At 36.2% G+C, this 20,764-nt stretch overlaps 4 protein-coding genes across 4 annotated transcripts; 2 read left to right on the top strand and 2 right to left on the bottom strand.

Moving 5' to 3' along the window:
* Nucleotides 1-425: 425 nt before the first annotated feature.
* Nucleotides 426-1,231, bottom strand: LOC101896940 (antigen 5 like allergen Cul n 1-like). The gene is made up of 3 exons (XM_059119004.1): nucleotides 1,173-1,231; nucleotides 758-1,126; nucleotides 426-687 (listed from the first exon to the last, which is right to left on the bottom strand). The coding sequence occupies exons 1-3, from the start codon at nucleotides 1,229-1,231 to the stop codon at nucleotides 426-428; spliced, it is 690 nt and encodes a 229-aa protein (XP_058974987.1).
* A 4,310-nt stretch (nucleotides 1,232-5,541) lies between these two features.
* Nucleotides 5,542-6,792, top strand: LOC101897117 (antigen 5 like allergen Cul n 1-like). Its single transcript, XM_059118998.1, has 3 exons — nucleotides 5,542-5,933; nucleotides 6,033-6,427; nucleotides 6,492-6,792. Exons 1-3 carry the CDS (start codon nucleotides 5,814-5,816, stop codon nucleotides 6,751-6,753), a joined length of 777 nt encoding a protein of 258 aa, XP_058974981.1. The 5' UTR covers nucleotides 5,542-5,813; the 3' UTR covers nucleotides 6,754-6,792.
* A 4,938-nt stretch (nucleotides 6,793-11,730) lies between these two features.
* Nucleotides 11,731-13,041, top strand: LOC101897472 (antigen 5 like allergen Cul n 1-like). Its single transcript, XM_005186191.3, has 3 exons — nucleotides 11,731-11,981; nucleotides 12,180-12,574; nucleotides 12,642-13,041. The coding sequence occupies exons 1-3, from the start codon at nucleotides 11,862-11,864 to the stop codon at nucleotides 12,901-12,903; spliced, it is 777 nt and encodes a 258-aa protein (XP_005186248.1). The 5' UTR covers nucleotides 11,731-11,861; the 3' UTR covers nucleotides 12,904-13,041.
* A 6,629-nt stretch (nucleotides 13,042-19,670) lies between these two features.
* LOC101897300 (antigen 5 like allergen Cul n 1-like) lies at nucleotides 19,671-20,667 on the bottom strand. Its single transcript, XM_005186190.2, has 3 exons — nucleotides 20,548-20,667; nucleotides 20,035-20,429; nucleotides 19,671-19,968 (listed from the first exon to the last, which is right to left on the bottom strand). Exons 1-3 carry the CDS (start codon nucleotides 20,665-20,667, stop codon nucleotides 19,707-19,709), a joined length of 777 nt encoding a protein of 258 aa, XP_005186247.2. The 3' UTR covers nucleotides 19,671-19,706.
* Nucleotides 20,668-20,764: the final 97 nt, after the last annotated feature.

The raw sequence follows: 20,764 nt of genomic DNA, 5'->3' as shown, positions 1-20,764 counted from the left end.
CTTCTTCCCCGCCCTTAACTCTAGCTACAAGCAAAATTCCGCGTCGATTGGTCTATAATTGCGACCTGTATAGCTACTGCAAAATCCGACATTTTTTCAGTATTTGGCGATCATCTCCAAAATAAATAGGGTTCTATTCTGGTCCAAGCCCCACCTACATTCTAAATTTCGTGAAGATCGGGCCATAATTGCGACCTGTAGAGTGATTACAATTTAACATGGACAGACGGACAGACGGACGGACGGACATACATAGCTAGATCGACTCAGCTCGGCGAGCTAGGAAGATCCATATATACTTTCCTATGTGGGAAATCAATATTTCGAGGTGTTACATAATTTTTGGCCCAATCAAACTTATAATACCCCCAACACATAGTGTTGTAGGGTATAATAACTCCAATTAGGAATAATAATATGTTATCTTAATACCACTTATTAACATCGTACTTTTCGGAAACTGAACACAAGTTGGGATACTGGGGATTGGTGCCACTCGAGCATGATGTTGCCGCAGTACTGCAGTTGGCATAGATGGGTAACTCCAGAATGTTTGTCGTAGCATAATTACAAGCAAGCAGGAAAATCTGCCTACCGCCATCAATTCGGATATCTACATAACTGGCTGCGGCACAACCCACACGAATATTACGATCGGCCACCATGACAGTGAAGTGGCCAATTTCACTGAAATTTTTCAAAATAAACAAATTAATTTATGTTCATATTTAAAGACAATATCTCCTGTGCCACTTACGGTCCCTTATAGCCACGAGGGAAAGAGTTAATAAAATCCATTTTAACATCCTTAACTTCATTGTACCACAAAGCAAAAGAATTACTAAAGAGCCGAGCGATATTTGCTGGGCGCCAATAGGATCTCCAAGCCAAATTTTGACCCGAATATATGAAAGCTTCAGTATTACGACATTTGTCATGGTTCATTTTGCACTGAAGAACATTATAGGAGGCAATTTCGGCCAGTTCATCATCCCATTCCAAGGTTGCCATGCGACAGGCAGGCTTCAAATGTTCGACTCCACCTCCAGCAACGAAGTTTCGTTTTTCATTGTGGGCCCGTACAATTTCAGCTTTTAGTTTGTCATCGATATGTCGAATGGAATTCCTAAATATTTAAGAAAAAATCTCTCAGTTTACAAAAATGTGTTTACATTTCAAGGATTACCTTATCGCCACAGTCGATGTGAGTATAGTTTTTGGGACACAACATTGTTGAACAATAATCAGTGGCCATGGCAAATGTTAGGAACATGCCAAAGATAAATACCGCGATTGTATTATTCATAGAGATTTGGGAAACGAATTCTGCTTATATACAGAAAATGTAACAGGTTTTAAGAATGTGTTCGGAGATCAAGGACATTTTCATAAAAGTTGATTAAACTATTTAAATGGTACAATTACAAGTGTTTCCTAACACAACAGCCGTTGCCTCTCTTACAGCTTTTGCTACAAATATCAAGAGCAATCGGAAGTACCCACAATGAACTATGTTTGCTAAGAAATCAAATATTTACAGTAGGACGACAGCCATTTGTCCCACCGATTTGTCCCGATATTAAAATTAAAAAAAAAAAAAAACCTAGAAAAATATGATTAAAGTTCTATTCGTTATCGTGAACTTATATAGAAAATTCTCTTACAGTCAGTAAAGTATCCACAAAGAACTCCTTGTGAAGAATTTCAAACAATTCCATTAAAAAAGGTGGCTGCAATCATAAAAATACCGAATATCGGGGGGTACCGCTATATGGGGTGCCATACGATATCGTGGACCGATAATAGCCCATCTTCGTACTTGACCTGCCTCCACACAAAAGACTGATCTGTGTAGAATTATAGCTTCCAATTATTATTCGTTTTTACTCTAGCGTGATTACAACCGGCGGAGGGACGGACAGGTCTTAATCGTCTTAGAATTTTACGCTGATCAAGAATATATATACTTTGTTAGGTCTAAAATTATTGTTTCGATGAGTTACAAACGGAATGACGAACTTAATATACCCTCCATACTATGTATGGTGAAGGCTATAAAAACCTTAAATCGGGTAATGCCATTATATGGGTTCTACAAAAAATCTTGGACCTATATGTCTCATTTTCAATATCAACAAGTATCAAAAGTTAAATTCGGGCTTTCAATACCCTCCACAATTACATAAATAAAACTTTGATGGACAAAAGTATTGGGATTCAATATTCAAATATGTTCCACTTGCAACTGCAAATACCAGTGAGTCCTGTTGGATAATGCAGTTAAAACAATACTCCCCACCATTTGGAATGAATTTGGAAATTTAAAAAAAAAATTAACAATTCTCTTGAAATCTTAAGAATGCAGGGAATTACAGTTATACTCCGGTCCATATGAAAACGTGGGTGTACATAGGAAACTTTTGTCATAGGCCATCACAATATCCAAATACAAAACGGACCTGCATAGCAAATTTTCTGTCACAAGATGTAGTACCCATTAGGAAATGAAAATCGGAATTCCGGTGAAAATTATCAAAATACAGCATATAGGCAGTTGCTGAACCTGAATAGAAATTTTCAGTCACAGGCTGTAGAACCTATTAGACACACCAAACACAAAAAATTTAAAACAATTCCGGTGAATAATGAAGCTAAATTCATCAAAATACCGAAAATTAGAAGGTACAGTTATGTGCGGGCTATACGAAGACCTGGATCTGCATACAAGTTTTTTTTGTCACATTCTGTAGTACCCATTATGAAATTTGAAACAATTCCGATAAACAATGTCGCTAAAATCATCAAAATACCGAATATGGGGAGCTATACCTAAACGTGGACCTATATAGCTCATTTTTAATACCAAAAGTTCTGTAGACCAAAACACCTACTTAAATTCTTTCGGAAGCTAGAATGATTGCCACAGACGGACAGACAGACGCACGATCATCGTTAAATCGACATAGAATTTTATGCTGATCAAGAATATTTAATACTTTGTGGGGCTAATATGTATATTTCGAGGTGTTACAAACGGAATGACATACTTAATATACCCTCCATACTATGATGGAGGCTATAAAATATCATAAAGTGGATTGAACCGTTATATAGGCGCTATACCAAAATGTAACTCTGTGTAGAGAGGAAAGGTTATCTATTGCGAGTTTTAAACACCTAATTCGAAACTATTCCGTGGGAAAATGTATCTAGAACCTTCAAAATAGCCTTGAAAAATGAGCTCGGGGTAAAGCCATAGAAATTCCAAAAAGTGCAAGAACTTACACCGCAGCAGAAAGAAAATATACACAAAAAAACTAAAGAGTTGCTTCGCTTGGCTGAAAGTAGGAACTGTCGAATTTGGTTTTCTCCGTTGCCCAGCTGTTTGTAAACAAACAAAATGATCGTGTTTACTTGCCAAAGAGGTCAGCTGAAAATGTGCACCTACGGTTGGCCACCTGAACTCAAGCGCCGGCCATGGTGATGGTGCGGTCCGTTATAACTACCGATAGACTCTCTCCGCTCGTATTACTCGACCGTAGTATCAGAATAAATGACGAATATTATAGCGAAAATAATCTGGAGGGTTTATTAAAGCCTTGGGCACGCAAACATTTTGGCCGCAGACCTCGGACATTCCAACAGGACTCAGCACCATCGCACTCAGCACGCATCAAGAATGGTTACAAGATGAGGTTCCTCGCTTCATTTGCAGCGCACAATGTCCACCAAAATTGGTTATTATCCACAGATTTTGGTGTCTGGAGTATTTTGGAAAGCAAGGTTGGCACTAAAAAATACCAAAGTGTCGATTACCTCAATCAAGCGCTTCGCCGGGAATGGGCCAAAATACCGCAGAGCAACATTCGGCCAGCGTGTGGCGGTTTTATTGGCCGTTTGATGGCCATAATTCGTACCAAAGGTGACCAATTCGAACAAATATAAACTTGTTCTAAAATTTGATGCTATTTCCGACATTTTTGCTTTCTTTCAATAAAATTAAAAAAACATGTAAAAATTATTGCGTTTGACTTTGTTGCCGTTTTTTTATCTCACCCTGTATATGGTAGAACTCGCTATAAATTACATAAACGGAATATTAAACAAATGAAATATATGGCCTAAATGGTCTAATATCTGCCGAATGTCTGCAGGTACCGTTGTATGTGTGCTGCAAAAAAAGTGGACCTTTACAGACAACGTTGTGCCACAGGAGATAAAATCCATTATAATCCCTAAATACCCAATTTTTAACAATTCTGTAGGAAAATGTGTCCAAAGTCATCAAAACAACATATATCAGGAGGTACCGTTCTATGGATATCAACCATACCACACACAATACAAACTATTTGCCAGATATCAAAGCTCTGTATCAAATAAGGTTGCTATATCTAGATTTGACCAAACTAACGGATATCGTTAAGTCAAATTTTATACTGATCATGAATATATATATAGTTTATGGCGTCTCCCTCAGCCATATGGCTACAGAGGGTACATATGTGCCGCATCGAAATTTAGACCCTAGGTTTCTTTGGTCCAAATCCGTGTCAAGACATTTGAAGTTGGTCTAAGGGTGTCATTTTTATTTTTGAAAAATATGGCACATTTCCGAACACGCTGCAAAATTTGTATAGATTTTGAGTATTTTTTACATACGAACATTTATATCCAATTTTATGCAAAATCATAAAAATATCGATAAATTAGATATTCATGTCAGGTTTCTGCTTAATAGAATGGACCGATATATCCCATCTTTACAACAGATCTTGAGTTAGTCGAAATGTTTGTATGTGTGAGACATAAAGAGAACCTGATGCTTATTTCGGATTTTATAAACGTTTTGGTTATTCAAAACTTTGACCCTTTGTGGGGGAGGTACCAGAGCGAATGGTCCTATCTCTACCGTCTTTATAACAGATCCTATGTTAATAGAAATATTCAGATGTGCCAAGTCTAAATGGAATCGGATATTAATTTCACTTTTTATGAGCTTAATGGATATTCAAAATTTCGTCCTTTTGTGGGGGAGGTACCAGAAAGAATGGACCCATATATTCCGTCTTAATACCAGATCTTGGTTTCATAAAAATATTAAGATGCATGAAATTTGTAGACAATCGGACTCTTACATCACATTTTATAAAAGTTATAATTATAAAAAATTTGGACCCTTTGTGGGAGAAGCACTTGATGGAGTGAACCGATATTGTACATTTTCGCAACTGACCTAGCACTAAGGCAAATATTAGGATTTGTAAAGTTGGAGGAAAACCGGATTATCCTTTCTCTTTCTGTGCAGAAAATAAATATTTTGAAAATTTCGACCTTTTGTGGGGGAATACTAGAAGGAGTGGACCGATATTGCCACCGATGTAATGATGATGTAGAAAAAAACATTCATTAAGAATTAGCCAATGGAAATTTACAATTGGAGCGACTTTATTTAGTCCCATATTTTACAATTACGTATCTCAATAATATTTACTTTATAATATTTTTCTTTTGTTTTTTTTATTCAAAAACATACAGACATTGACGTAACTGAAAAACGTAACATACGCAAATCTAAGATTACACGTGGAAATAGTTATCAAAACTAGACGGAAGGTCAAAACAAGGTTGGGAAACACCTGTAAGCCTAATATTTACTTAGACTTATCAGTTGATATCAAAACAATCTTAAAAGAATAAAAAAATCTAAAAACCATCTGTCAGATTTTAGGTATTTAAGAAGAACATTTCTTCAAAATTAACATCAGTTAAAAAGTAACATCAGTGAAAAGTAGAAACGTATACCAAGGAAGATGAATAAGTTCATAGCAATTTTGGTTGTCACCACGTTCATTGCTTCGGCATTGGCCACCGACTATTGTTCGGCAAATTTGTGCAATAAAGGTGTCACACATGTTGCCTGTGGTGAGAAGGTAAGTTCGAAAAAGAAAAATCGAAGATTGAGTAAACAAAGTGTAAAATCTTCAAATCTATTGGCCTTAAAAACTTCATCTAAACAATTACATTTTCAGAAATTTGCCAGCTCATGTCCCTCCAATGCCGGTTTTGTCAACATCGACAACAATCTTAAAGCTGAAATTGTTAGGGCCCACAATGAAAAACGTAATTTGGTGGCCGGAGGTGGTGTCAATGGTCTTGCACCTGCCTGTCGTATGGCCACCATGGAATGGGATGATGAGTTAGCTGCCATTGCTGCCTATAATGTTCTGCAATGTAAGATGTCTCATGATAAGTGTCGCAACACGGAATCCTTTAAATATGCTGGACAAAACTTGGCCTGGAGATCGTACTGGGGTACACCAAATTATAGTTCACTTTTCGGAAAATCTTTCGATATGTGGTATGATGAAGTGAAGGATGTCAAAATGTCTTACATTAACTATTTCCCGGTTGGCTACAGTGGACCGTGAGTTGGAAACTTGGAATATAATAACAATTTTATTTTTATTTCATTTTTTTCTATTTTTCAGTATGATTGGCCATTTCACAGTTATGATGGCCGATCGTAATGTTCGTGTGGGTTGTGCTGCTGCCACTTACGACGATACCAGAATTTCTGGGGATAGACAGATTTTCTTGATTGCCTGTAATTATGCCACCACCAATATGGTGGGTTTCCCCATATACAAGAATTGCAGTTCTCCAGCGACTTCATGTACCTCGGGTAAAAATTCTCAATATCCCAATTTGTGTTCTACTTCGGAAAAATATGATGTTAATAAGTGGTATTAAACTGTATTGCTAATAGTTTTCTGCTGATGTTTGTTTGTTATTGGATCTTTTTTTGAAATAAAATATAATTAAAATAATATAAATTCTCTGATTTATCATTACACTGTGACACAAATTGGGGGTCAAAGTCGATGTGTTGTAAATTCCTTTTGGGCAACGAAGGAATATTTTCATGTTACATTTCATGGTCACAAAAATTTGTTAGGCTATAACTCTGAAGTTCGACTGAAAACCACCACCAAATTTTCTGTTCGGACTACAGGGTGAGATAAAAAAACTGCAACAAAGTCAAACGCCATTATTTTACTTTTTTTAAATTTTATTGAATGAAAGCAAAAATGTCGGAAATAGCATCAAATTTTAGAATAAGTTTAGATTTCTTGAAATTGGTTATCTTTGGCACTAATTATGGGCTTCAAACGGCCAATGAAACCGTCACACACTACCCGAATGTTGCTCTACTGTATTTTGGCTCATTCCCGGCGAAGCGCTTGCCTGAGGTGATCGACACTTTGGTATTTTTTAGTGTCAACTGTGCTTTCCAAAAAATACTCCAGACACAATAGTCCAACGGATTGGTATCCGGAGATTTTTGGGGGACATTGTACGCTGGAAATGAAGCACGGAACCTCATTTTGTAACCATTCTTGGGTGGCGCGTGCTGAGTGCGATGGTGCTGAGTCCTGTTGGAATGTTTAAGGTCTGCGGCCAAAATGTTTGCGTGGCCAAGGCTTTAATACACCCTCCAGAATATTTTCGCGATAATATTCGGCATTTATTCTGATGCCACGGTCGATTAATACGAGCGGAGAGCGACCATCGGCTGTTATGGCGGCCCACACCATCACCATGGCCGGCGCTTGAGTTCTGGTGGCCAACCGATGGTACACATTTTCAGCTGACCTCTTTGCAAGTAAACACAATCATTTTGTTTGTTTACAAACTGCTGGACAACGAATGTTTTCTCATCGGAAAAAAACCAAAACAGTTCACCACTTTCGGCCAAGCAAAGCAACTCTTTAGCTCTTTTTGGTAGATTTTGCTTCTGTTGCGTTGTAAGTTCTTGCACTTTTTGGAATTTAAATGGTTTTACCCCGAGCTCATTTTTCAATATTTGCCGAATGGAATATTGCGATATGTTCAGCCTACGATCCATTTTTCGGCCACTGCGACGCGGGTTTCGATCAAATCGCTTCTTTACTTTTCGAACCATATCTGCTGATTTTGATGTTTTCTTCCGTCCACTTCCTTGTCGTGGGACTATGCTACGGTAACGAGCGATGGTACGAGACACAAAAGATTTATTCAGATTTAAATGCTGGAGTGCACTAACGATAGTCACTTGTGATTTTCCAGCCAAATATAAAAAAATCACACTATCACGTTGAATTCCAACACGAATAACTTTTTTTCTTGAACGTTCTCACCAAAATGCTTTTGAACGCTTGTAAACAATATAATGAGGTGTCACTGGAATAATTTTAACAGCTCTCGGACGAGTGGCCTAGAAATGACAGCAGTTTGAAATTGGTTGCAGTTTTTTCATCTCACCCTGTATTCTGAAACCACATCCACATTTCAATTCCAGAAATCAATCAAAATCAAATCAAATTTAGTACCATTTTCGAACAATTAAAGTACTCATTTGCAAAAGCCTTCCATATCTGAAACCTAGACACCATCAGTTGTCGTAGTATAACATTTTCCGGTCTTAACTCTATACCTTCACCCAATACCAAATTTAGTTTAATATAGTACTTTTCGAAAGTAAAACCACCACAAGATCTCAATCCCAGATACCAATAGAGACCTCAATATCAAATTTCAGAATTGTATCTCTATCTCTTTCACCAATACTAAAGTTAGTATCATTTAGCATTTTGCGTACTTTATAGTACCATTTAGCATTATAGGACGTTTCAAACCACCACGATAGTTTCGTATACCAAGTTTTGTACCATTCACTACTTTTCATACAATTATAGTACACACTTCCTAAACTAGCTCCATACGTTTGGGCTACACATTAACAGCGATCCATATACAAAATTTTAAACTGCAAGCACTATTTGTTCATCCAATACCAATTTGTAGCAAATTTCAAGTTTTTTGCTCCATCTGCTCTCATAATTTCAAATGGTAACCTTTTAGAAGTTTTCGTAACCTAAAAGTTCGAATTTTCAGAAACCCTTTGGTAAGTCTATCCTGCACCCCATCAGTGAATTGGTTTTGCCGACAGATACATAACCTCATCCTATGTAAGATCATTAAAAACATGTTGACCTCTGTTATGATTATTCAAATTGTTGACCTCTGTGGAGTAGGTTCCGAAAGAATGGACTAATATTGTGCATTTCGTATCGGACCTTAATAATTATGATATTAATATTGCAACGTGCCAGGTTCGGAGTAAATTGGTTACTTCCTTAACTTTTTATGACATATGTGATAATTTTTAGAAAATGTTAAAATGTGCGTGATTTACCATATATAGTCGATCGAAATATTTCACTTTCATTTTGGAATGGGCAAAAATTACAAGAAAATCGAACATTTATATCCAATTTAATGCAAAATCATAAATTCCATATTCATCTCAGATTTCCGGTTGAGAGAAATATTTCGATATAGTAAGATGTAAAGAATCGATGACTAGTTTCGCAAGTTATAGTTGATAATAATATTGAAAATTTTGATCCTTTGTGGGACAGGTATCAGAAGGAGTGGACCGATATATTCCATCTTCACACCAGACCTTGCGTTGATAAAAATATTGTGATGTGCGTAATATGAAGACAATCGGACCCTTTCATCGCATTTTATAATAGTTGTAATTATTCACAATCCTGACTTGATGGAGTGGGCCGATATTGTTCATTTTCGGACCGCACCTGACCTGAGCACTGATGCAAATATTAAAATGTGCCAAATTGGAGCAAAATCGGATTATCCTTTCTCATTCCTGCAATAAAACATTTTTTTTAAATTTCGATGTTTTGTGGGGGAGGTACCAGACCGATATTGCCCATCTCCAAACTTGATCTAAGATTGATAATAATATTACGATGTACCAAGTTTGGGACAAATCGGATACTCCCTTCGAAAGTTATCGTGCGCACCACCCAGACAGACAGACGGACGGACATCGCTAGATCGACTCCAAATGTCCTGAAACGGACTTGGTCTAAAGAGTCCTGTAGTCTAAAATCATTATTTCTTTGAGGCACGTTTTGACCGTATCACCGTTTTTAACTCATCGAAATAATAATTTTAGACCCAACAAAGTATATATTCTTGATCAGCGTAAAATTTAGCCCTGTCCGTTCATCCGACTGTCCGTCTGTTGTAATCACGCTACAGTCAAACGAATTTATTTGCAGGCAGGTCAACTTAGAAGATGGGCTATATCCGTCCACGATATCGTACATCCCCCATATAACGTTACCCCCCTTTATTCTGTATTTTAATGATTTTAGCCACATATTTCAATGGAATTGTCTGAAATTCAAACAAAAGGAGTTCACTGTGAGCACTTTATCCCCTGGAAGATAATTATCTATATAGGTTCACGATATCGTATAGTCACCATATAACGGTACCCCTAGATATTCGGTATTTTGAGGATTTTAGCCACATTTTCAACAGAATTGTGTGAGCACTTTAACCCCTGAAAGGGAACTGTCTATATAGGTCCACAATATCGTATATCCCCCATATAAAGGTATTACCAGATATTCGGTATTTTACTGATTTTAGCCACATATTTCAATGAAATTGTCTGAAATTCCACAAAAGGAGTTCACTATGAGCACTTTATCCCCTGGAAGATAATTATCTATATAGGTTCACGATATCGTATAGCCCCCATATAACGGTACCCCTAGATATTCGGTATTTTGAGGATTTTAGCCACATTTTTCAACAGAATTGTGTGAAATTCTACACAGGGAGTTCTTTGTGAGCACTTTACCCCCTGAAAGGGAACTGTCTATATAGGTATATATCGGCAAATTTCCGCTATTCGGTATTTTAAAGATTTTAACAGAATTTTTAATGGATTTTATTTTTTTGAAAATTTCCTTATTCGTTGCAAAGGGTGGATGGTATTCAAAGTTTCGTTTAACCCGTTAAGAGAGGATAAGTGCACCGATAAATACCATATTCTCATCAGACATCAGGATGGGATTCTCCCTTGCTATGGTAGTTTTAATTATTAAGAAGTTTTGCCTTCGTGTAAATACCTCTATATCCTCCATATGACAATATTTTTAATATATCGCCTGCTGTATTACATGTTTATAGAGTTTGGCTCGACCCACGGCTTATGAAGAAGTCGCACAGAAAGTGCACAGACACTCACTACCAATTTAGCTGTCAATACCAGTTATTGTAATTACATTTAAAATTGAAAAGTGGAGAAGATCGTTTGCCGAAAAAAGCGTTTTTTTTATAAAATTGAAACAAGTTATAAATGATGTGAGTTTTGCCTATTCTTTTAACTTTCGAGGACATGAAGTAATACGAAATGAGATTAAAGTAAGTGGAAATTCTCCATTCTCTGAGGGAAAAAACTTTCGATACTGAAAATTTTAATATTTTCATTGATTCGCCTTCTGTGTTACCTTGGCTCGTTCAATACAAATTATGGTTTCTCATATTTATATTCGTAGTCTACGAAATGTTCAAAAACATAAATTGCGCATTTACAATGATTCATTTCACAATTGAAAACACAAATAAGAATATATTATAGTTTATGAAATAATCATTTTCAAAAACTTCCATTAAATTTCAAAATATGCCTTTCAGGGTTAAATAAATATTTTTCTTTTATATAAAGAAAATAACCGACACACAGCTTAAGAGAGTTTAGATAAACAATAGCTTTTTCTTTTTGCTCTAGAAGAACAGGTGGCAGACGGCGCTGGGAAACATCTGTAGCTGTTACATTTAAATGATATTATTAACGTATATTGTAATGGCCTTGATTTTCAACATATCTCAGAACCATCTGTCAATTTTTTAGTATTTAAAGGGTAAATTTTCAACAATTCTCTATCAGTTCAACAACATCTGGAGTTTGAATTAAAGAAAGTTAGAGGTGAAAAATGAATCAGTTTGTCAAAATTTTAATGATCAGTACGGTTATTGTTTCGGCTTTGGCCACCGATTATTGTTCAACAAATTTGTGCAATAAAGGAGTGACACACGTTGCCTGTGGCAAAAAGGTATGTGCAGAAGCTGAATGCAACAATAATTCTATTATCCTCGAAAAGTCCCAAAGGATTAACATGACTTCCGTATCAAAAACATTTATTTTAATGAATGCAACAATAATTCTATTATCCTCGAAAAGTCCCAAAGGATTAACATGACTTCCGTATCAAAAACATTTATTTTAATGACAAATGAACATTCAATTTCAGCAATTTGCCAGCTCATGTCCCTCGAACGCCGCTTTCGTGACCATCGACAACAATCTAAAAGCCGAAATTGTTCGTGCCCACAATGAAAAACGTAATTTGGTAGCTGGCGGTGGTGTCAATGGTCTTGCACCTGCTTGTCGTATGGCCACCATGGAATGGGATGATGAATTAGCTAAAGTTGCTGCCTATAATGTCCTGCAATGTAAGATGTCTCATGACAAGTGTCGCAACACTGAAACCTTCCAATATGCTGGGCAAAACTTGGCCTGGAGATCATTCTGGGGTAAACAAAGTTACAGTACACTTTTCCAAAAATCTTTCGCCATGTGGTATGATGAAGTGAAGGATGTGAAAATGTCTTACATTGATGATTTCCCGGTTGGCTATAGCGGACCGTGAGTTGGAAATTTGGAATATATTAACCATTTTATTTTTATTTAATTTTTTTTTTCTATTTTTCAGTATGATTGGCCATTTCACAGTAATGATGGCAGATCGCAATGTTCGTGTGGGTTGTGCTGCTGCCACTTACGATGACACCAGGATTTCTGGGGATAGACAGATTTTCTTGATTGCCTGTAATTATGCCACAACCAATATGTTGGGTTTCCCCATCTATAAGAGTTGCAGTTCTCCCGCCTCTTCATGCACTTCGGGTAGAAATTCCCAATATCCCAATTTGTGTTCCACATCGGAAAAATATGAGGTTAATAAGTGGTATTAAATAATGAGTTCTGTTACTTTTATTTGTTGATTTTCTTTGTATAAGTTATCTGACCTTCGCAAAATAAAACAAGTAAGCAAAGGCTACAGTCGAGCGGGGCCGACCGTTGAATACCCTACAACACCATAATAAACGATACAGTTCATATAGGCGAGATACTCGAAAGAATTACACAAGATATTGTAACAAATAATAAAAGAAAACCATCAGGTTTCGTTCTCTAATTTTCGAATAATAGCAACTTTAACTAATTTGCTCATTTCAAATTTATTGGTAAATGTTGCACGTAAGTGGTCTTCCTAGATATGGAACCAATATTTCCCAAAGACCCATTGTCTCTCAGAAGTGGCAAAAGATTAACATTTATTATTGGCTTTTGACTGAAACGCATCTATATGAGATACAGACATTTGACTATATTCTTCCACGAACTCAGCGTTAACGAAATAGTCAGAAGTGCGTCTTTCCTGTATTTGTGAATTCTCCATAGAGTCACTGGAATGGAGATTTTCGTATTTTGTCTACAAAAGTTGGCAAACTATTTCACACATTGAATATTTTTGGATGGCCATCCAAAACTGCTTGGCTTTTTGCAATGCCCGTAACCCCCATTCAAATGTGCGCGAGGATCGGGCGATAATTACGACCTGCTGACAATGTTGCATTTTTTTGGTCCATTTCAACCCCTAAATATATGGCGATCATCTCCAAAAAGAGTAGGCTTCTATTCTGACCCTCATCTTATCCCCATGCAAAATTTCGTAAGGATCGGGCCATAAATTCGATCTGTATATGATATACTGATATCCTAACTACTTAGTTTTGTTAGCTGTAGAAATTTTACTAAATGTTTAATTCAAAATGAAAATATGCCAAAAATATGACAAATTGAAAAAATATGAGAAAATTTTACAAAATCAATATTTTCATCTTTATAGAGATATTTTTATGCGATTTTTTAAGACGTTTTTTCTTTCCTGCCAAGAGGCCATTCTGAATTAATGAGAACTGTCGAAATCAGTTCAGCCGTTCTCGACTTATAAGAGATCTTTCAAGCATATCTTCTTTGATAGACATATATATCGCACCTATTTTGCTATATATCCGGTTTGTTGGATGTTAACATCAAAGTAAAGGTCAGAAGTAACCTTGTGATGGCTTTGTGATTTCGCCGGGATTTAAAATATTCACGGTTTAATGAAAAATTTAGATTTTTTTCAACACAAAAGATATGGTCTATTTTACCCGCTAAATATAATCCGATGACCACCCAAATTGGCAGGCTTCTTCCCCGTCCTAAACTCTAGCTACATGCGAAATTCCGCGTCGATTGGTCTATAAATGCGACCTGTATAGCTACTGCAAAATCCGACATTTTTTCAGTATTTGGTCCATTTCAACCCCTAAACATTTGGCGATCATCTCCAAAAGAAATAGGGTTCTATTCTGACATTAACCCCACCTCCATACTAAATTTCGTGAAGATCGGGCCATAATTGCGACCTGTAGAGTGATTACAAATTAACATGGACAGACGGACAGACGGACGGACGGACATACATAGCTAGATCGACTCAGCTCGGCGAGCTAGGAAGATCCATATATACTTTCCTATGTGGGAAACCAATATTTCGTGGTGTTACATAATTTTTGGCCCAATCAAACTTATAATACCCCCAACACATAGTGTTGTAGGGTATAAAAAAATAAATATAATTGTTTTTGAATATAAATATGTGTGTTTAATTAAAGAAAATCAAACGATTTTCTCAAGCAACCATTAGGAACTGGGCTGGACACTGGGCTTTTACATAATTTCCAAATATCAAATTAATGTTGGTTCAAGGCAAAAAATTGAAACCCAAAAACGTATGACGAATTTTCGTTAAAGGAGATCTTAGAATGTCAAAGAAAATTGTGTCCTGAACATCAATATTCCCAAAACCGTTATATTGGGCCACATCCATTTTTGGGACCTGAGTGGAGATGGAGGCATCGAAATTCCGAAATTCAAAGTGTTTTTTGAAAAAATTTGCAACGTCTTTCAAATTTCAATAATTATAGCGTAGTGGTACGGATCTCAGTTGTAATTGTTTTACGAAGATGTGTTCTACATATTTTGATTTAAAAATATCAAACTACAGCCATTTTGGCTGGAAAAAGTTAACAAGACCTTAAAAACGCTTTTAATGCAAAAACGTGAAGCGATATTGAAAACAAGTTGAAGAGTTTTAATCCGTTTTACGACCCCTAGCATTCGACCATTTATTTCTCTATGACCTTCATGTGGTGTCCATTGGAATTGCAATGTTCGAATATCGAAACAAAGAATTGTGCCGAATTTTTCGTTCAAAATGCAAACAAATTTCGTTTCGAGATATGACAATTTCGAAAAATCTGTATTTTTCAGAAAATAAAATAAAAATTCCACATTTTACAATTTTTTTGGATTGTAACGAATAAAGAAATAGAGGAAAAATTTTTGCTAAGTGAGCACAAATCAGCACCGCATCTCGATATTTAGATTTTTAAAACAATTACAGCGATTTACTGAAAAATACTGGGTTTCTTCGAAATTATCAAATTTCGAAAACGGTTAAAGATATTGAGAAACAAGTAAAAAAGCAGTAAGTTCGGCCGGGCCGAAATTTGAATACCCTCCACCATTTGAAAAAAATCCGGTGAATAATTACGCTAAAATCACCAAAATACCGAATATAGGGAGGTACAGTTATAAGGGGGCTATACGAAGACGTGGACCTGCATAGACAATTTTCTGTCATAGACAGTTGTTTCAATTACGAACTCTAAATGCGTAATTTCAAACAATTCCGGTGAATAATGACGCTAAAATCACCAAAATACCGAATATAGGGAGGTACCGTTATATGGGGGCTATACGAAGACGTAGACCTGCACAGACATTTTTCTGTCTTAGGCTGAAGTATCAGTTTCGAACTTCAAATACCAAATTTTAAAGAATTCCGGTGAATAATGTCGCTAAATCATCAAAATACCGAATATCGGGATGTACCGTTATATGGGGGCTATACGAAGACATGGACCTGCACAGACAATTTCCAGTCTTAGGCTGTAGTATCCATTTCGAACTTCAAATACCAAATTTGAAATAATTCCGGTGAATAATGTCGCTAAAATCATCAAAATACCGAATATCCGGAGGTACCGTTATATGGGGGCTATATGAAAACGTGGACCTACATGGCCCATTTACGAACTGAACCTGCCTAACCTGCCTACTGAAAACATAAACATGTGTGCAAAATTTTAGCCTTCTATCTCAATTCGTTCGAAAGATAGCGTGATTACAACAGACAGACGGACAGACAGACAGACGGACATCGCTAAATCGACTTAGAATTTTACGCTGATCAAGAATATATATACTTTGTTGGGTCTGACATGAGTATTTCGAGGAGTTACAAACGGAATGACAAAGTTAATATACCCTCCATAGTATGGTGGAGGGTATAAAAATATGCAAATATGCAAAGTTGCAATTCTGGCATACTCTCGAAGTTATCTTTTTTTCGATTTTTGTAAGAGAGATCCAAAAAAAAATAACGCTGCAAATGGGCACAAGTTTAGTAAAATTCAGCACAACTTTAATTTTATCAAAATTCGAAAAATGCAATTCTTTCAGATTTTTTTTTCGAAATAAATCTTTTTTCAAGTATCTTAGAAAATTTTTCGAATTTCAAAAAATCGGTGCATTTGAGCACAAACCTGGCACAATTCAGCACATCTTTTTCTCGAAATCCGACACTAACAGACACCAAAAATGTCCTTCTTTGGGAATTTACCATAAAGAATGGGCCTACATATCCCAATTTTACACTAGATCCAATTTTAGTTCGAATATTGCAATGTGCGAACTTTGAAGAAAAGTGGTTAAAATTTTCGCAATTTCTGAGAGTTTCGTTATAAAAAAAGTGGACACTTTGTGAGAAAGGCTCATGAAAGTTCCACATTCACACCAGATCTAATTACACTGTGCAACAAAATTTAATTGTATCAATAATTATGGGGAAAATGCAGCAGATTACGATAATAGGATTAACAAGTAAAAAGGCATTAAGTTCGGCAGGGCGAACTTCTAATACCCTCCGCCATTGGGTAAAGACAACATTTTTATGTAAAAGTATCTGGATTCAAATCTGTTCCACTTTAAACTACAAACTCCAGTAAGATCGGTAGGCAAATGGTGGGAGTCGTTATATGGGGGCCATGCTAAGACGGGAATTTATACAGACAAATTTATACTACAACAAATAAAAACTATTGCAAGTCTTAAATATCAAATTTTACACAATTTACACAAATCTATTAGAAAATGTGGCTTAAATCGTCAAAATACTGAATATCCGATGGATCCTAGATTTTAAATATTCTGCCATCGGAGCTAGAACCAATTACGAACTACAAATATCAATTTTTAGACAAATCCGTAGAAAAGTTTGGGTAAAACTATCATAATACCGAATATTTAGAGGAACCGTTATACGGGTACAATGTTCCTCCATCAGAGCTAGAGCCTATAAGCAACTACAAATACCAATTTTTGTGACAAATCCGTGTACAAATGTGGCTAAAACCATCAAAATACCGAATATCGGGAGGTTCCGTTATATGGGGGCTATACGAAAACGTGGATCTATATAACCAATGTTTTGTCACCGAAGCTGGAACCCATTGCAAACAACAAATACTAATTTTTTTTTTGACAAATTACTGGAAATATGTGGCTAAAACCAGCAAAATGCCGAATATCGGGAGGTACTTTTATATGGGGGCTATCCGTGGACCGATATATCTTATTATACCCTCCACCATACATAGTATGGGGGGTATATTAAGTTCGTCATTCCGTTTGTAACTCATCGAAATAATCATTTTGGACCCAACAAAGTATATATATTCTTGATCAGCGTAAATTCTAAGACGATTTAGCCCTGTCCGTCCGTCTGCCTAAACAAATTAAGATAGAAAGCTAAAATTTTGCCCAGATCTCCCTTTTGTCTGCAGGCAGGTCAAGTTCGAAGATGGGCTATATCGGTCCACGATATCGTATAGCCCCCATATAACAAATTAAGATAGAAAGCTAAAATTTTGCCCAGATCTCCCTTTTGTCTGCAGGCAGGTCAAGTTCAAAGATGGGCTATATCGGTCCACGATATCGTATAGCCCCCATATAACGGTACCACCGATATCCGGTATTTTGATGATTTTAGCCACATTTTTCAATGGAATTGTATAAAAATCCACACAAGGAGTTCTCTGTGAGTACTTTATCCCTTGGCTGAGAATTATCTATATAGGTCCACGATATCGTATATCACCCATATAACGGTACCCTCCGATATTCGGTATTTCGATGATTTTAGCCTCATTTTTCGACGGAATTGTCTAAAATTCTACACAAGGGGTTACTTGTTAGCACTTTACCACCTGAAAGGGAATTGTCTATATAGGTACAAATTTTCGTATAAACCCCATATAACGGTATCCCCCGATATTCGGGATTTTGACGATTTTAGCCACATATTCCAATGGAATGGTCTGAAAATCCGCACAACGAAAGGGAATTATCTATATAGGTGCACGATATCATATAGTCCACATATAACAGTAACCCCCAATATTCGGTATTTTGATGATTTTAGCCACATTTTTCAACGGATTGTCTGAATTCTACACAAGGGGTTCTTTGTGAACACTTTACCTCCTGACAGTTCGACCCGGCCGAACTTACTGCTTTTTTACTTGTTTTCAGTAAATATTGGTCTCTGACGAATATTTAGATGTTTAACAAACATCCAAGATGGAGGGTATAAAAAGAAGGCACGTGTATCGGCGTTTTGAAAGTTTACATCGAAAAGTAACAATAAAGACGGGGCAAGATCTCCCTCCCTCCTCCACATTTTCGGAAATTTTCGGTTCAAGATTTCTCGGAATCCATGCATTTCAAGTATATAATGCCTGCGGCAATATTGCAGATAAAATTACGGGGAGTATTTTGGTCGAAAATGTTAAACTTCAAGTAACATAAAATTGGGTTTTAGACGGATGGTGTCGACAAAAGGAATATTTTACACAAAATTTCATAATAAATTACAGCTCATGTAAAAGGTAAGATAGTCTTTATGAAAATTACATTCAAAATTATGTACTAAAATTTAAAATTATTTGTCGAATCCGAGAAAAATATCCCCTTATATTTAATTTTTATTTCTATTTTTTTTTTTTTTTTTTTTTTTGAAAAATTCAAAGTAGGAATTATTTTAGATCTTGTGAGTCTCTGAACAAAAGAAATTTGCAAAATAATATTCGTAAAATATCTAATATTGGGAACATTAACCATTTAACAAAACCTACCGATGTAAGGTACCTTAAAGGTTTTTTATAAATTTTCCAGCCATATTACCTTACATTTAAACAGTCCAAAACATACCAATTTCAAAATTTTCCATCAAGATGCCGAAAATTTTATGATCTCCTTTAACGAACAGTTCAATGTTTTCATATTAGCCCTATATAGCGGGTCCAGATGTTTTTATGTTTTCGTTTAAGTCTATTTTCTCATCTGAACCAGCATTAATTTGATATTTGGAAATTATGTAAAACAAGACCCAGTCCCCAATAGTTGTTTGAGAAAATCGATTGATTTTCTTTAATCAAACACAAATTTTTATATTGAAAAACAATTAATTTTTTTTATTTTACGAAGGTTAGATAAATTATAAAAAGCAAAATCAACAAATAAAAGTAACAGAACTCATTATTTAATACCACTTATTAACTTCATATTTTTCCGATGTGGAACACAAATTGGGATATTGGGAATTTCTACCCGAAGTGCATGAAGATGCGGGAGAACTGCAGCTCTTATAGATGGGGAAACCCAACATATTGGTGGTGGCATAATTACAGGCAATCAAGAAAATCTGTCTATCCCCAGAAATTCTGGTGTCATCGTAAGTGGCAGCAGCACAACCCACACGAACATTGCGATCTGCCATCATTACTGTGAAATGGCCAATCATACTGAAAAATAAGAAAAAAATCGAAATAAAAATAAAATGGTTAATATATTCCAAATTTCCAACTCACGGTCCACTATAGCCAACCGGGAAATCATCAATGTAAGACATTTTCACATCCTTTACTTCATCATACCACATGGCAAAGGATTTTTGGAAAAGTGTACTGTAACTTTGTTTACCCCAGAATGATCTCCAGGCCAAGTTTTGTCCAGCATATTGGAAGGTTTCAGTGTTGCGACACTTGTCATGAGACATCTTACATTGCAGGACATTATAGGCAGCAACTTTAGCCAATTCATCATCCCATTCCATGGTGGCCATACGACAAGCAGGTGCAAGACCATTGACACCACCACCAGCTACCAAATTACGTTTTTCATTGTGGGCACGAACGATTTCGGCTTTTAGATTGTTGTCGATGGTGACGAAAGCAGCATTTGAGGGACATGAGCTGGCAAATTGCTGAAATTGGATGTTCATTTGTCATTAAAATAAATGTTTTTGATACGGAAGTCAAGTTAATCCTTAGGGACCTTTCGAGGATTATAGAATTATTGTTGTACTCAGCTTCTGCACATACCTTTTTGCCACAGGCAACGTGTGTCACTCCTTTATTGCACAAATCTGTTGAACAATAATCGGTGGCCAAAGCCGAAGCAATAACCGTGCCGATAATTAAAATTTTGACAAACTGATTCATTTTCACCTCTAAGTATCTATAATTCAAACTCCAGATGTTGTTGAACTGATAGAGAACTGTTGAAAATTCACCCCTTAAGTACTAAAAAAATTGACAG

Source organism: Musca domestica, unplaced genomic scaffold, assembly GCF_030504385.1.
Source record: "Musca domestica strain aabys unplaced genomic scaffold, Musca_domestica.polishedcontigs.V.1.1 14, whole genome shotgun sequence".
Classification (NCBI taxonomy): Eukaryota; Metazoa; Arthropoda; class Insecta; order Diptera; family Muscidae; genus Musca; species Musca domestica.
This window is presented reverse-complemented; position numbering and strand designations above follow the sequence as displayed.

What these genes read in the sequence shown, in the direction of transcription:
- LOC101896940 (XM_059119004.1), bottom strand. Translation starts at nt 1,231, where the DNA reads ATGTTGTGTCCCAAAAACTATACTCACATCGACTGTGGCGATAAGGTA. An exon ending in GATAAGGTAATCCTTGAAAT is followed by an intron (nt 1,127 to 1,172) that starts GTAAACACATTT and finishes TTAAATATTTAG; the next exon opens with GAATTCCATTCGACATATCG. An exon ending in CCTCGTGGCTATAAGGGACC is followed by an intron (nt 688 to 757) that starts GTAAGTGGCACA and finishes GAAAAATTTCAG; the next exon opens with TGAAATTGGCCACTTCACTG.
- LOC101897117 (XM_059118998.1), top strand. Translation starts at nt 5,814, where the DNA reads ATGAATAAGTTCATAGCAATTTTGGTTGTCACCACGTTCATTGCTTCG. An exon ending in ATGTTGCCTGTGGTGAGAAG is followed by an intron (nt 5,934 to 6,032) that starts GTAAGTTCGAAA and finishes TTACATTTTCAG; the next exon opens with AAATTTGCCAGCTCATGTCC. An exon ending in CCGGTTGGCTACAGTGGACC is followed by an intron (nt 6,428 to 6,491) that starts GTGAGTTGGAAA and finishes TCTATTTTTCAG; the next exon opens with TATGATTGGCCATTTCACAG.
- LOC101897472 (XM_005186191.3), top strand. Translation starts at nt 11,862, where the DNA reads ATGAATCAGTTTGTCAAAATTTTAATGATCAGTACGGTTATTGTTTCG. An exon ending in ACGTTGCCTGTGGCAAAAAG is followed by an intron (nt 11,982 to 12,179) that starts GTATGTGCAGAA and finishes ATTCAATTTCAG; the next exon opens with CAATTTGCCAGCTCATGTCC. An exon ending in CCGGTTGGCTATAGCGGACC is followed by an intron (nt 12,575 to 12,641) that starts GTGAGTTGGAAA and finishes TCTATTTTTCAG; the next exon opens with TATGATTGGCCATTTCACAG.
- LOC101897300 (XM_005186190.2), bottom strand. Translation starts at nt 20,667, where the DNA reads ATGAATCAGTTTGTCAAAATTTTAATTATCGGCACGGTTATTGCTTCG. An exon ending in ACGTTGCCTGTGGCAAAAAG is followed by an intron (nt 20,430 to 20,547) that starts GTATGTGCAGAA and finishes ATCCAATTTCAG; the next exon opens with CAATTTGCCAGCTCATGTCC. An exon ending in CCGGTTGGCTATAGTGGACC is followed by an intron (nt 19,969 to 20,034) that starts GTGAGTTGGAAA and finishes CTTATTTTTCAG; the next exon opens with TATGATTGGCCATTTCACAG.